The sequence below is a fragment of the Chrysemys picta genome, chromosome 2 (assembly GCF_011386835.1).
Source record: "Chrysemys picta bellii isolate R12L10 chromosome 2, ASM1138683v2, whole genome shotgun sequence".
Lineage (NCBI taxonomy): Eukaryota > Metazoa > Chordata > Testudines > Emydidae > Chrysemys > Chrysemys picta.
Genome location: NC_088792.1, coordinates 187898141 through 187913754, shown reverse-complemented (window position 1 = coordinate 187913754; position 15614 = coordinate 187898141). Strand labels below are relative to the sequence as shown.

Sequence of the window (15614 nt, the reverse complement as noted above, 5' to 3'; positions counted from 1 at the left end):
AAAATGGCTGGTGCATTTGCCCACAAACAAATAAAAGACCTTTTCTGATTTAGTTAGAAGTGGTTTTCAGTCTGTTTTATAATGAAAAATGCATATAATGATAAGTGTCTAAACTTTAGTTGTAGAATAGCAATTCCATAATCATAACTTTATAGTGAAGAAATCACACTTAGCCTCTTTTTTCAAACATAGGAATATATATATATATATATATACACACACACACATTTTTTTAAAGATATGCAACAATTGTATTTCCAGAGAATTTTGCTTGCTTAGTATTTCACCCTCTCTTTTCAGTGCTAATGGTTTCTGGTTTCCATTACCAGACATGAACAAAATATCAGGACTCTGACAAAAGTGACAAGCCATTAACTTCAAGAGGTGTACCTTAAAAGGCAAATACTTTTATTATTACTATTATTAAAGATAATAAGCTAAAGGCAAAAACAATACAACACTACTTTTTATCCATTAAAAGGCTACAGTAAAAGTTTCTCATGTACATTTGTTTCAACTTGTCATTTTTTTACATATTTTTCTAAGAATAGAATTGTGTGTTAAAAAAATATATTATACCGAGAGGTTGACATTTGCAGAGTTAAAGTCCTTTAATTCAAAAGGAATGATCCAGCTATTGCATTTCTGAAATCAAATGGTTCCAGACTTCATGTCTTCTATTTTTTTCAAATGAATTTTACAAAGTTTTTAAATAAGAGTTCAAAACACATTCATAATAAAAAATGTAAATCAACTTTTATATACAAAGGATAATTATGTGTATGTGGAGGTGGACTAAAAGAGAGGGTAAGTGTCACAGAATGTCAATATCTGTATTTGGTAGAATAGTCTTTTGGTGACACCACGAGACCTCTACCTTTACGAGCTCCTCTATAAACTGTTTCTATAATGTCGATCATCTCTTGCTTGTCTTCCATCGCCCAGTTAATCTTGTTGTTGTTACCTGTACCTAAATCAATCATGATGTGTTTATTCCTTTAAGAGGAAAGAAAAAAAAGAAAAAAACAGGTCAATATGCTAAACTACTCTCTTTCCTAATATTTCACAAGACTCAAGCGCCCTGCAATATGTAGCTCTACCACCATATCCGTGTAGGTCAGCAAATAAGTATTACACTAAATGGCAGAATACCAGAATGGTATTTGTTATGGTCATGCTCAGGTTGAAAGTTGATAAATACTATTTTAAAACAGGTAGGCTTTCTGTTCCTAAAGTTACATTAAAAAGATACAAAGATGACCTGCACCAAGATTGTAACATCAGAGATTTATATTTATTCCTAGGAATAGCAGTCTTCATGTTTTCCTCCCACTGCCTCCCCCTACAAAAAAAAACAACATTTCTGAACAAAGTCCCTTGCTAAAAAGCTCTAGACGTATTTGTCCTTTAACAAATTTTATCAATTAGAAGTAGACCTAGTGGTTCAAGAACTGAATAATGTGGATAGTTATCTATTATGAATATTCTATCTGTGTTGTTTATTTAATTGGCATGTGAACGAGATGTATTTTTTTTTAGAAATTCAAATTTGAAATTCCCTAGGGTGCCAAGAATTCAAATGTTGTGCTAGTCTATGAGAACAACAAAGTGAAGTGGATCAGTGTACTTTTATTTCCCCAAGAAACCAAAAAGTACAAGCACAAGTAATTTGAGGTATTATTTGTAATTACAGAAAAGATTTAATTTTATGTTGGCAGTGTCTTTAAATGTTGCCACACTTCAAAATGTGAAGCAAATACAGAGGAATGAATGCAAAAAGTTTAGCAGTTCTACCACTCTAGGAAATGTAAGACATTTCAACTATGAGATATGGATATTGTTATAAACTTACACATTTGATATTTAAATGTAAATATTTTAATTATATTTAGGGCTTGTTTCTGTAAATCTAACTTCAAAAATCAGCTATGTGCATATTCAAACATGCATAATTGCTGATTTCATAGGTAGTGTTGTGTGCAGCTGGGTAGCAGGAAGGAAAAAAAGCTCAGAATGCTTTTTTAAAAAACTCTGCTTGAATGCAATAATGCTTCCTGTGTGCAGTGGGCCTCCTCCAAGTCAATGGAAATACTCCATTGACTTCAATGGGTCTAATGTGAGGAAAATTATCCAGACTGATTAAGCCAGATGGCATACATTAATACACAGTAAGATATAAAACAATGCCATTTAACTTCCCACTGTACTTTGTAATGAAGATTGCACTAGAGTGAAAATTCAGCCCACAGTCAGGATCTTAGGGTTCATCTATATTTAAAATGCTGCAGCTGCTGCACTTCAGTGAAGACCTATGATGATGGGAGGGGTTCTTCTGTCAGGATAGGTAATCCACCTCCCTGATGGGTGGTAGCTAGGTCAACAGGATAATTCTCCCATCAATTTAGCGCTGTCTACACGGGGGGTTAGGTGGGTTTAACTGCGTTGTGTAGGGGTGCAGATTTTTCACACCACTGAGTGACATAGTATTACTGACCTAACTCCCTAGTGTAGACCAGGCTTTATTTGCAGTATCATCTTGGTTCATAACAGTGCTGTTTTTAATTCTCAGGCCTGGAAGTGCTAAGTGGCAATGGGTCAGGGCATCAATATAACTGAAGAATTGGTACAAGGTGTTAACATGTATTAGATTAATTGGGGAAGAGCTACACTGAACTTGAATGCAATTACTTGTACATAAGCACAATAGCCTCTTAAATTTTTTTTTTAAATACACGAGCATATATAAAATGCATACAATACATTGCCTTTAATTATAGCATGTAAGCCCCAATACACCAAATTAAATTATATAGTAGAAATAAGGCATACCTAAAGAAAAACATGACAGTACAGGGATCATACAACTCATACATCTTGTTGAAGTCTGGTACTTCTGTGATATCCACAAGATAAATAACAGCAAAATTTTTTACCTGTACAGGAGAACAAAATTAAAATGACTAAACAGAGCAAAACACACTAGCAAGCCTTTAATAACTATACAAGACTGATCTTTTTATAGAATGTTGACAGATTTTAGAAAAAATAATATGCTTAAGTTATTGCAATAATGCTGCAAGATGTTCATTACTAAGTTAAAGTCAAGCAAATATTTATTCACTTTTGCCATTTCTAACTGGCTCTTAAAGGTTTGGAAAATAAAGATATTTTAAAATAATACAGACAAGACATTAATTTTATAGCGAAAGGGAATTCACATCCAGTAACAGAAAAATGGAATGTATTAAAATAGTGGCCAAGTCACACTCTATTGTGCCTTCCTCTCAATTATATGTCCGACCCTAAAAATATTTAAGGTGAGAGCACTAGCAAATGCTATTAAGGTTGTTGAAGGGTTAGAATTTAAATGCTTAATTGTCAGTTGCTTATGACTTCCAGCATCTTTCACCCCAAAAGCTGAAATTTTCCATAATTTGTGTCCAAAGCAGAAAGTTTTTTTTTTTTTTTTTTAGTTTGAGCAAAGATGGCTTAGCTATTATTTAATAGAACAGTAGGGGAAAACAACACTAACCTCAGAATTAAAAAACCTTCAGGCTTTTTGGACAGCTATGAAGTCCAAATGGCAGGGGTAGAAAGTTTAAATCTGGCATGTAAATATTCCTCATTGAGAAATGCTTCTGAAAGCTCTGACAAAAGTAGGATTTGATTTTGCAGTTATTATGCACTGAAGATTGCACTTTGTACATGCACAGTACATTTTGAAAGGGGTTTTCTTACTAAATTCATGGTTAATTTCTTAAATTGCTGAAGAAAGCTGTGCTGCCAATTGAAAAGAAAATGTACAGTCCACAGGTGCTGAGCGAATTAATAAAATAATCTTAAAAAGAAGAGAACTGATATGAACATTTAAGTCACTAAACACACTGGACAATGATAATGAAAATATCCATTTACACAAGGATTAGATACACATGTAGCATCTATAATATTTTTCAGTTGCAGAAACAACACAGTTTTGAGAAATGTTTATATGATTATACTTGCTCGCTTTTGTAACACACATGTATAACAGGGAAGAGTTAATGTAGTGCGAACACCCTTATGTTTTTGTTTCCTGACTTTTCAATGCATAAGTAGGCAAATGTAGCATTCTCTAAAGGTAATACTTGTAAAATTTTAGAATGTAACAAGCTTAATATTTTTGAAGTACTTTTAACTATTTAATTTTCTGTCAAGTACAACTGAAAACAAAATATGATTAAATAGAAATGTTAACAAATAAACCAATACAGAATTATGCAGCATCAGACAAGCACTTTTTTTGTCTAGGGTAAACAGCAATTGGTCATTTTAAAAGTCTGCAAATGCATACACAACAGTAGGGAAGTTTTAAGAAAGTATCTTGATTTTTCATGTATTTACAAAGTGAGAACTATTTGGTATACATCATAATCCATATGTCTGTCAAAAACGTAAATTTATGTATAGTCACAGTATCAAACCTCAAAATTTGTGTACATATAGTCAGTCCCAAGAACTCAGTTCACATTACCTATGAAGTTAACTGTATTATAGGATCAAATCAGATAATCTTCTGAAGTAACTGATTGCTTCCAGGTTGATTTTGCAGGAAAAGACTTCTCCAGCACAGTGAAACTACGACAACATTTTCACCCTACTGCAGCTTCTGTAAGAATTACCAAGTGACTGACATGTACAATACCAACAGCTCAGGTGCAATTCTCCTGCTGGGAAATTTCTACAATGCACATTTGTGAGCAAAATCCTAAAACTCTTATGACACACTAAATTTAGTCCTTGAATAAAATATCAGTGTCTGGCTAACCTTGAGATCACATTGTCCACAATTTTTAAAATATACTTTGTTTCATGAAAGAGCATTACTGCAAAAGGAAGAATTTATTATGAATCAAAGCACAAGCACAAACATTTCTATTTTTGAAGTACAAAAGAATACCATTACAATTTTGAGAAATGTAAGTAAAATATTTTTACATACAAAAATTGTTTTTATTCAATGCAAGAAATACTAACTTAGCACACCTACTATGTGAGTGGCTTAAACTTAAGTTTTTTTTATTGTCTCTATTTAAATGAACTGAGCAAGTACAGCTCCTATTGAATATAACTACAGAATTTTGTATGTCATTAACAAGGGACCCAAATGGCCTCACACTTTAGGAGAGGAAGCCACAGTGAGGGTACAAATATTAACTTTTCTTTGTTTTACAAAACTGAGAAGTTTTACATAGTTAATATTCAATAAATAACATTAGCTGAATCTCACTTTGAAAACGAGATTGTTCTGATCATTATACATACTTTGGTAGAGATCTTATCACCATAATCTAAGCACCTCCCAAACATTAATGAATTTATCTTCCCAACATTAGATTATAAAATTAGTATAACAATTTATTTCCAAATGGCAGACTGAGACACATGCATTTAGCAACTTGTCCAAAAATCACACATGAAATCTGAGGTAGTTAGGAACTAAATCCAGAACTCCTTCCTTTCCTCTTGCTTTCTCCATGCCCTTTGTTTCAATTCTGAAAAGATTTTTAATGAGAATTCAATGCTTTACAGCATTTGAACACTGGAATCACTAGCCATGTTACTTAGATGGCTCTTTGGGACATCTTTTTGTTCCGCGTTTCTATAGAACCCAGCAGAATGGGACATGGTCAACAACTGAGGCTCTTAGGCACTAATGCAATACAAACAACAAATGTTCCTATATAGAGCAATGGTGCCCAACTTTTCCTGTAGTGCCTCCTCTTTCCAGTAATGGAATCTGTCTGCGCCCCCACTCCGTTACTGGCTCAGCAGAGGAGTTTCAGCTGAAGGTGGAACTGGGGGCAGAACTGGAGATGGGGGAGGAGCTGGGGCTAGAGGAGAGCTAGCCTGGGGGGCGGAAAGGGAATGAAGGCAGAGCTGGCTGGGGGTGGAGCAGAGGGAAGTGGCAGCTGGGGCTAAGGGCAGAGCAGGGAGCAGAGTGGAGCTGTGGCTGGGGTCGCAGCTGGGGGGAAGTGGAGCTGTGGCTGGGGTTGCAGCTGGTCCGAGGGCAAAGCGGGGCTGGGTGGCACCCCCTCCCCTTGTGGGGGCTGGCCCAGACCTGCTGCAACCCCCCCTCCCCACATGCACATTCCTCCATGCCCCCCAAGGGGGCATGTCACACAGTTTGGGGACCACTGTTTAGGGTATAAAACTTGTTCCCTAGCATTTCAGCAAAGTGGCGCCTATCTAGAAGTCAGATATGAGAGCAAGACACTAAACACTAAATTAACATAGGTACCTCAAACCAGAAAAGAAAATAAATATAATACTGGAAAAGCAAATCCTGATAGTACCCCGTCAGCTACAAATATACTTAAAGACAATTGCAGCTGGCACAATTCTAATTCCAGTGAAAGATACTTGAGTTTATAATCAGACACGGGTACTTACTCCTGGGGGAAATCCTGTGCCACCTTGCATGCGCAGAATATATATCCCCCAATTTCTTTGCTTCCCCACAGAAAATGACTTTCTAATGGGGAAGCAAAGGAAAGCCACAACAGCAGTCATGTGACCCTCCCCCAGCAGTATGTTTCGGGTGCCCAGGGCAGCCAGCAGAGAGGTAAATCACTGTGGGGCAGGACTGGGGAAGACCCAGCTGGTGGCTCCTACCCTGCGCTGGGCTCAGCTGCTAGTCCTGGCTGGGCTGGGGAGGAGGGGACTTTCTCTTCCCCTATGCAGCATCCAGGGCCATGTCAGACCCACTCCCAGATTTCTCCCCCAGCTGTAGGAAGCTCTGCAAACTCCCTCTTCCCCGTGCTTCCTGCATGCTTCTCAGCTGCAGGGGGCGGGATCCCCGTACAGCAGTGGTTCCCAAACTGGGGTTCACGAACCCCTGGGGTTTGCCGAATGTTACAGGGGGTTCGCCAGAAAAATTTCACTAATGGCAGACAAAGGACCTTGGGCATTGGAGACAGCAGGTGGGACCCGGTTGCAGGGCAGACACCCCGAGCCCCAGGGAGAACAGGGCCGGGCAGTTGGGGCTGGCAGCACAAGTCCCGGCGGTCAGCAGGGGAGCCAGCAGCCCAAACCCCAGCGCTCCCCATGCAGGGCTAGCAGCCCAAGCCCCAGGAAGAGTGGAGCCGGGCAGTTGGGGCATTCATCACACTGAGGAAATTTAAACTTAAATCCCTGAAAATATTAATTTTTAGGAGGGCGTTCACGAGATTTCACAGTTTAGTGAAAGGGGTTCGTGGGCTGTTAAAGTTTGGGAACCACTGCCGTACAGGGAGCTGCTCCCCCATCCACACAGCCCCCGTGCATCCAGACCCCCTCAAACTCAGACCTTGACACTAAGCCTCACCTCCCCCCACACCCAGAACTCCCCCTGAAGCTGGACCACCGTGACAAGCCACCCAAACCAAGATCCCCACCCTACCGAACCCCAACCAGCTGCACCTGGATCCCCACCCCACTAAGGCCCACTCCCCCAGCAACTGGACACCCCACTCTGCTGAGCCTCAACCATCTTCACTTGGACTCTCCTGCAGAGTCTCATTACTGTTGCACCCAGAACCCCTGTGCATCCAGATCCCCCCGTGCCTGGATCCCACCCCCACCCCAAGCCACCTGCACCCAGATTGCCCCACACAGAACCCCCTCTCAACCCACACCTGGATCCCCCCACATTTAGATCGTCCCTTGCTGAGCATGCCTGCTGAAACCTGGTGCACCTGGCACAGAGAGGCAGGGCCCTGGGCTGTTTCTTGGGCAGACCCAGCCCTTGTGCTGTGTAAGGCTTGGGTGCAGCCTCCCTGTTGAATCTATGTCCTGGGAGGGGAGCTGCACCGTGACCTCCCACCTCTGTGCAGCCAGTGGCCTGTGCTCCCCAATGCCATGCTGGAGCCTCCATATTTATTTGACAAATAACATTTGCAGAATTTTTTGAACATTTACCTTTTCAAGGAAAGTAAAAAAGGATAAATCTGAGACTCTTTAAGGTTTAAAAAAGTGTTCAGTGAAGACACCTATAAAAATGTGAATGGAAATCTTTGTACACACATTCAAGTGTAGTAAGAAAAGTTTAAATACATAAAAATCCTTGCAGTAAATCAGTTTTATCAATGGGGCTTCTCAAAAAAATTTTCCTTTTAGCGCTTGGGCATTAAACATTGCATGATTCCAAAGTTTGAAAAAAATACTACCGGACAGATTATCTGCAAGGTGTCAGACCTCAAGTTCCACTTTTTGCTGCCAACTTGTCTTCCTCCACTCACCTTTTAATTTCAGTCTGATTTTATTAGAACTGTTAACACTAGAACCAATACTGTATACCATCTGAATACGGATTTCAAAAAGCATAGGCATTCATTCTAAAAGCATAGGCATTCATTTAGGAGTTAAGTGTACTGTGCACTAACATCATGCTGAAATGGAAGAAGTGGAGAATATGCAGGGAAGCACAACCATTATCTTGGTGTTTCTCAGATCAATGTTTTTGATATCTTTGCTCTTTAATAACTATATAGAACTTCAATAATCCCAGTAAGAGAGAGAATACCTACACATCTGCTATGTTTCCCTCTTCAAGCAAAGTCTGAGAGGCCATCCACGTCCAACACTGCTAATATAATAGTATCTTCCATATTCAAGAAAAGCTATGACACCCAATGAAGTTGAGTGGAGCATATGTGGACTGTGGGGAAAAAAATGGATATTTTCTCCACTTAACTACAATGGCTCATTGAAGTTACTGTTGAATACAGCAGCAGTGTAGATTCTAAAAGCCTATCGCACCTATTGTGAGGGAACCCAGGCAGAAGTACATATAACAAAATATACATATACAGACGCTCCCCGAGTTACGTAAACCCGATGTACACAACTCCAAGCTTACGGAAAAAGTTCCGTAAGCTAGAAATAAGAGGTGGGGTGGGTTTTTTGGGCGTAATGGTCGAAGATATGTTTCTGACTTACGCAAAACTCAAGTTACGGAAGGCGTTCCGGAATGGAACGCTTGCGTAAGTCGGGGAGCATCTGTAACAACTTTTATTTTGTGAAGCTAATATAGTTTTACATTGTTCAATAAACATATCCAAAAAAGTTTATGATTAGTTGATGAACCTTAAATATGGCTAACATTTTAATACTTCTCAGGGCTAGAAATATTTGATGGACCAGTATTAAGCCATTTCTTAGAACTGGTCCATGACCAGAGATAAGAAAAGTTGTAGGTCCTTTACATTCTACAACAGTGATCGGCAACCTTTGGCATGCGGCCCATCAGGGTAAGTCCCGCAGTCCCCATTGGCCTGGAGCAGCGAACTGCAGCCAGTGGGAGCCGCAATCAGCCGAACCTGCGGACGCTGCAGGTAAACAAACCGTCCTGGCCCGCCAGGGACTTACCCTGACGGGCCGCATGCCAAAGGTTGCCGATCCCTGTTTGATATTGTAGAACATTAGTGTGATACATATATTTCTCCACTTACTTCCCCTCATATAACTCAGCAAGATCAACTTTCAGCTATACAATATTATTTCCCATTTACGGCTCAAGGCTTTACATCAGACAAGAAAAAATGAATCCCACTTTTTCTCCAATATCTTTCTTCCTAATGCCCTTTACAATACCTTAGCAGAAAAAAACCCTTATGGCTGCAAGCATTACGACAGCTAACACCCAGTCTACACTAAAACTTTTAGCATGAAGCTGTTTTAACACAGTTTAGATAGAAAGTGTTAAACAATCTGACCAAAACAGTTTGCAATTAGGATCTACTCTTGAGGACAGTTTTAAAAAAGTTTGACATTGTCCACTGTGGCCACTTAAACTGTATTAACTGGAAACTGTTTTTAAAATAGCTTTAAGTTACATGGTTTTCATACAAATATAATGGAGACCTAAAGAGCTGCACTAACAAGCCAAAGCGAGGTTGAAGTTTCCGTCAGAGCTTGAGTGACAGTTAAGACGTACACAGGGTAATTTGGGGGGGATTTAATGGGAAATTTTGTGCAGTCCTAAAAGAAAGTGGTAGAGAGCACAGGAGGAAATAAACATGAGTATCAAGGTCTAAATGAGAAAAAAGACCAAAGGAAAGTTTTTAGGGTGAGGAATGTGCTTTTGAATTTTAACTCATAAGCATTAATATTAATTGTGATTAATCGCGTGATAAAAAAATTAATCGTGATTAATTGCAAGGTTAAACAATAACAGAATACAATTTAAATATCTTTGGATGTTTTCCTACATTTTCAAATATATTGATTTCAACTACAACACAGAATACAACATGTACAGTGCTCGCTTTATATTATTTTTATTACAAATATTTGCACCGTAAAACAAAGTAAGTATTTTTCAATTCACCTAATACAAGTACTTTAGTGCAATATCTTTATCATGAAAGTTGAACTTACAAATGTAGAATTATGTACAAAAAACAAATCAAAAACTTTAGAGCCTACAAGTCCACTCAGTCCTACTTCTTGTTCAGCCAATCACTCAGCCAAACAAGTTTGTTTACATTTGCAGGAGATAATGCTGCCCGCTTCTTGTTTACCATGTCACCTGAAAGTAAGAACAGGCATTGGCATGGCACCGTTGTAGCCAGCGTCGCAAGATATTTAAGTGCTAGCTGCATTCAAGATTCATATGTCCCTTCAGGCCGAAGCATGATAGGGCATATGAATGTTTAGCATATCTGGCATTTAAATACCTTGAAATGTTGGCTACAAAAGTGCCATGCGAACACCTGTTCTCACTTTCAGGTGACATTATAAATAATAAGTAGGCAGCATTATCTCCCGTAAATGTAAACAAACTTGTTTGGCTGAGTGATTGGCTGAACAAGAAGTAGGACTGAGTGGACTTGTAGGCTCTAAAGTTTTACATTGTTTTGTTTTTGAGTGCAGCTATGCAACAAAAATAATCTACATTTTTAAATTGCACTTTCATGATAAAGAGCTTGCACTACAGTACTTGTATGAAGTGAACTGAAAAATACTATTACTTTTGTTTATCATTTTTACAGTGCAAATATTTGTAATAAAAATAATAATATAAAGTGAGAACTGTACACTTTGTATTCTGTGTTGTAATTGAAATCAATATATTTGAAAATTTAGGAAAACATCCAAAATATTTAATGAATTTCAATAGGTAGTCTATTGTTTAACAGTGTGATTAAAAGTGCAATTAATTGCCATTAATAGTTTCAATCGTGATTAATTTTTTTTTAAGTTAAGCACATGAGTTAACTGTTGACAGCCCTAGCTAATAGACGTACAAGCTTTAAATTTATCGATATTTTCCTGGCTTTAAAATTACAAAATGATTTAAAGAGAGTATGCTTATCATAATGATTTGCAAATACCACCAGCTTTAATAGTAGCTACACTTTTCTAACCTCCCTACTCTGCCCATTAACTCTTTCTGTAGCTTTTGCCTCTGAGTAGAAACACAGGGACAAGTGGGTATTTCTTGAGTAGATGCCACTGCTAGTGTGTCTTTCAACCATGGTTGGGTAGATGCAAAGCAACAGACCCAGTCATCTCAAGTCATCACTTGCCAGAGAGCAAGTGATTCTCTACCAAATGTCATGCATACAATAAAGGTTTCCGATTTGAGGTTTGTCTGATTTTTGTATTTACTTTTAGACAAGTTTTGGCTTTTACTGTAAATATTGTTTAAATATTTGTATTTAAATTATATAAAAATTTAGCACCCAAAGCTCTGTATCCCGGGGGATGAGCTTCCAGGAATCATAGGCCCCCTTTGAAACAATCAGTGTTCTGTACAGCAAAAAATAATTTGAGATATTTCCCAGGTATTTTATAAGTACAGTATTCTTACATTTTTGCTCTGGAAAAACTGGAAACCGTTCACACAACATATTATTTCTTGTTAAACTTTCTCAAGTATGCAAGTTTTTGGTATGTATTGCACTGAAACAAATGCTTATTTCAATTGTAAACAAGGATACATTTTAGTGGTAACAATCTACTTTATATTTTGGTGGTTTGCTCTAGTTTTCTTTTGCCAAAATACAAGTCAAGTCATTAAAGTTCAACTCCACATTGATTATAAAGTACAGATACATTACTACTTCCTAAAATCATGCTGCAAATTAAAAAAATAAATGTTCCATCTCAGTACTAAGTGTGAAATAGAGCTACATTTTCTTCAAATGTAGCATGAAGCTATGGCATGGCAACATTTTGTACTATGCTTTAGATCAGCGGTTCTCAAACTGTGGGTCGGGACCCCAAAATGGGTCAGGACCCCATTTTAATGGGGTCACCAGGGCTGGCTTAGACTTGCTGGGGCCCAGGGCCCAGGCCCAAGACCAAGCCGAGGGCTTCAGCCCTGGCCGGTGGGGCTATGATTACAGGCCCCGTGCCTGGGCTAAAGCCCTTCGGCTTTGGCTCCCCAGCCTGGGGCAATGGGGCTTTGGCTTTGCACACACACCCCCGCGGTGGCGGGGCTTGGTCAGGCTCAGGCTTCGGTCCCCTCTCCTGGGGTCCTGTAGTAATTTTTGTTGTCACAAGGGGGTTGCGGTGCAATGAAGTTTGAGAACCCCTGCTTTAGATTATAAACACCTGTACAATCGGAACTTTTACTCACTCTTTAAAACAGCTGCGAGATCCAAACATGGCTCGTAAGCAAGAGGATGAGGAAGGATCTCCCCCTTTAACCTGCCATTTCTGCAGAGGGAGATTTTTAAATAAAAAGTTACATTGTTCTTTTTCCCTCGTAAAAACTTAAATGCCAATATGTCTGCCAAATTGCCAAGAGTCCTGCCAAAGATAAATACTAGTAGTCCCGTGTATAATCCATCAATTCCCACAACATTAAAAGTAAACATAAGACAAACAAATGCAAAGAAGCTGTGCTGAAGAAATGTCAAAGCATCCTCCTAGCTTAAATCCTGTTATGGCTCAATATTTGATATGTACACAGTAGCCTTACCAGATGACTTCAACACTGAGATGAACAAGAGAAGTGCAATTTTTTAAGAATGCCATCGAGAAGAAATGACTGCCACAGAAACAGCTTCACATCAGGTTAACAGCATACAGAGAACTGTACAAATGATTTTGGAAACAATTGTCGAATGCCATTTAAACATTAATTCACAGTAGTCTTTCTGACTAGGTTCTTGTTTTATTTGAATTTCCCATTTTTTCTTATGAGGTTTAACCAGCAAATAATTTGCTAAGATTTCTGTCTAGTTATACTACCATGCAATAACGTTATCTGAGAGGACATGAAAGGATAAGATCTATCCAATCACATTTATGTAAACAATTCTTAATTTTTCCTCATTATCTAAGATGCTTAAATGGGGGTGATCTGTTTGTCACGGGTTATCATTTGAAGCTTTCTCAGATGGCAGAGATTGGCTCAATATGTACAGATTAAAATTCATTTGAGCCCTGGTATAACCAAGTGCAAACTCTAAGTCAATGGAGTGGCACCCATTTCAACCAAGGCTGAGTATGTTCATTAAGTGCATTTCTTCCCATGCATTTTAAGATTTAAAATTTTTAAATTAAAAACATATGCCAAACTAAAAACACCTAAACTTTTAAAGCTATTCCAATTAATTTTCTAGTTGCTAGTGTATTAATATTACACATTCTGAGTATCAAGTGACAATGCTGGCTCAATCTTAGCACTGGTATAAGCACTATAGGTATTAATGAAACTTGTTTCCCTCTGAATGACCTAGATTATTAGGTGTTAAACCAGCAGCAGTCAGAAAAAAAAATATTCTCCAGGACAGATGCTCAGTTTTAGAATGTAGTAGTACTGTTTCCATTCAATTAAGCATTAAACAACTTGGTGGGTAATTATTTCAGATGGCCATGAAAGTAGAGAGCTGTTTCACATTCATTCAATGTAGGCATAGCTTGTTAAGGAAACTGAACAAGTTGGATTTATTGCCTAGAAACTGCCTTAGACTAAAAAGAACAAGCAATTTCAGATGCTGAACAGAAACATACAATTATCTCAAATGACAATCCAAATTTACCTTCTCAGCAATACTATATAACACTTCATCCATTTTCATACAAGTTGGATCCCAGTCATGTCCAAACCGGATGACCACCACACGGTCTTCTTCTGAAAGAATGGCCTGATCTACTTGCCAGCCATTGTGTAAGTGAGGAAGCATATACGACATTTTTAAACTTTATGTAAGGCCTGCAAAAGGACAGAAACCATCTAAGAATTAACAATTCTTGAAATCTACTTAACATTATTCATGAAAGCCAACCCAATAAAGCTAAACTAACACCCATCTGTTAACTTTTATTTAAGATGGTGCACATGCCCAGTCCTAACTGGTTTCCTTTATAAAAAAACACACACACACACACTCCAAAAATATTGTAGGTAGTGAAATAATTCTGATAAAGACTATCTAATTTTCCTAATGCGGTGTATATACACTGTTTTTGTTGCAGTTTCACCAATAGTTGTTCTAGCATAGACCGACAGTGAGCATTTTGACTACTGTCACCTACTCCTAGCCTGTATCAGAACAGCCCTAAATGACATGGTGGTTACACTGTGACCTCTCTACAACCGTGTTCTCACTGGCACTAAAGTACTGGTGGGAAATATTAAGGAAATGCTCAGTATGGAGTAGGACCAGGCTTCACATGGCAACCATCGTCCAGTCAAGCAAGATGGGTCTCTAGCAAGATTCCCATCCAGGAATGGGAAGAATGGAGAGAAACCCCACCAGCCCTCACCATCTCCATTCCTTTATTTTCAGTCTTTTACCAACAGGGCCGGCAATACCACAGCAGTCAGGTTAGATGTGCCATGTTCAGAGGCTTCACAGATTTGCTCCCAAACTTACCATTTTTAAATGAGTTATTACTACCAGGCTGCTGGAACAATTATTATAGTAGGGGTGCTGAGAGCCATCGACTCAAACTGTAAACCCTGCATATAATGGAAACCACTGCAAGGCAGGGGGTGCAGTAGCACCCTAGCTCCAGCAGCTATGATTACTACAAACCCCTTCCGTGAGGGGGGGGGTGGCACAATGGGGGGGTTGCCCCCACTGAGGGCAAACCAGGTGCGCAAATGGGGGCAATGACATGGGGCCACTGAAATCCAAAAACAGCTTTGACACCCCGTCCCCCACTGCACCCCCAGCCCCGCCCCCCCAGCCCTCCCGCATCACCCCAAGGCCCCTCCCACATTGCCCCCCTCGCCCGCCCCTGGCCCTTCCCCCACACCGCCTGCCGGCCCCTCCCACAGTGCCTCCCCACCCCCAAGGGCCTCTCCACAATGCCCCTCCCTACACCGCATTCAAGCTGCCCTCCCCCGCTCCTGGCCGCAGCGGCACGGGCCGGCTCCCGCTATCAGAGGCCCCTTCCTGAACATTCCACGTGGAGCCCGCCCAGCGGCCCCCGAGACACCAACCTCCCCCGGGCGCGCACACAGAGAAACTGCCGCCGCTGCAGCTGCTGACACCACGCTCCACAACGGCCCCCGACCGCGCCGCGAGCCCTGAGGGGACCAGAGGAGGGCGCGCGCCCACGCGCAACACTTTATGGGCGCCCTGAGACGGGGCCGGAAGTGACGCAGTGCATAGTCCGGGCAGAACACCGCC

At 39.9% G+C, this 15614-nt stretch overlaps 2 protein-coding genes across 3 annotated transcripts in view; both read right to left on the bottom strand.

Annotated features, from left to right (window-relative positions):
* The window catches only part of LOC135981658 (uncharacterized), a 70483-nt gene that overhangs the window by 14856 nt on the left and 40013 nt on the right, over nucleotides 1-15614 (bottom strand). The gene's annotated exons all lie outside the window — the stretch shown is intronic.
* Nucleotides 377-15564, bottom strand: TXNL4A (thioredoxin like 4A). Of its 2 annotated transcripts, XM_005281432.4 has the most exons (4): nucleotides 15425-15564; nucleotides 14016-14188; nucleotides 2830-2933; nucleotides 377-996 (listed from the first exon to the last, which is right to left on the bottom strand). In XM_005281432.4, exons 2-4 carry the CDS (start codon nucleotides 14166-14168, stop codon nucleotides 825-827), a joined length of 429 nt encoding a protein of 142 aa, XP_005281489.1. In that variant the 5' UTR covers nucleotides 14169-14188; nucleotides 15425-15564; the 3' UTR covers nucleotides 377-824. The 2 variants fall into 2 exon arrangements, with proteins under 2 accessions (XP_005281489.1, XP_023957882.1); XM_024102114.3 differs by lacking the exons at nucleotides 14016-14188; nucleotides 15425-15564 and adding an exon at nucleotides 12605-12684.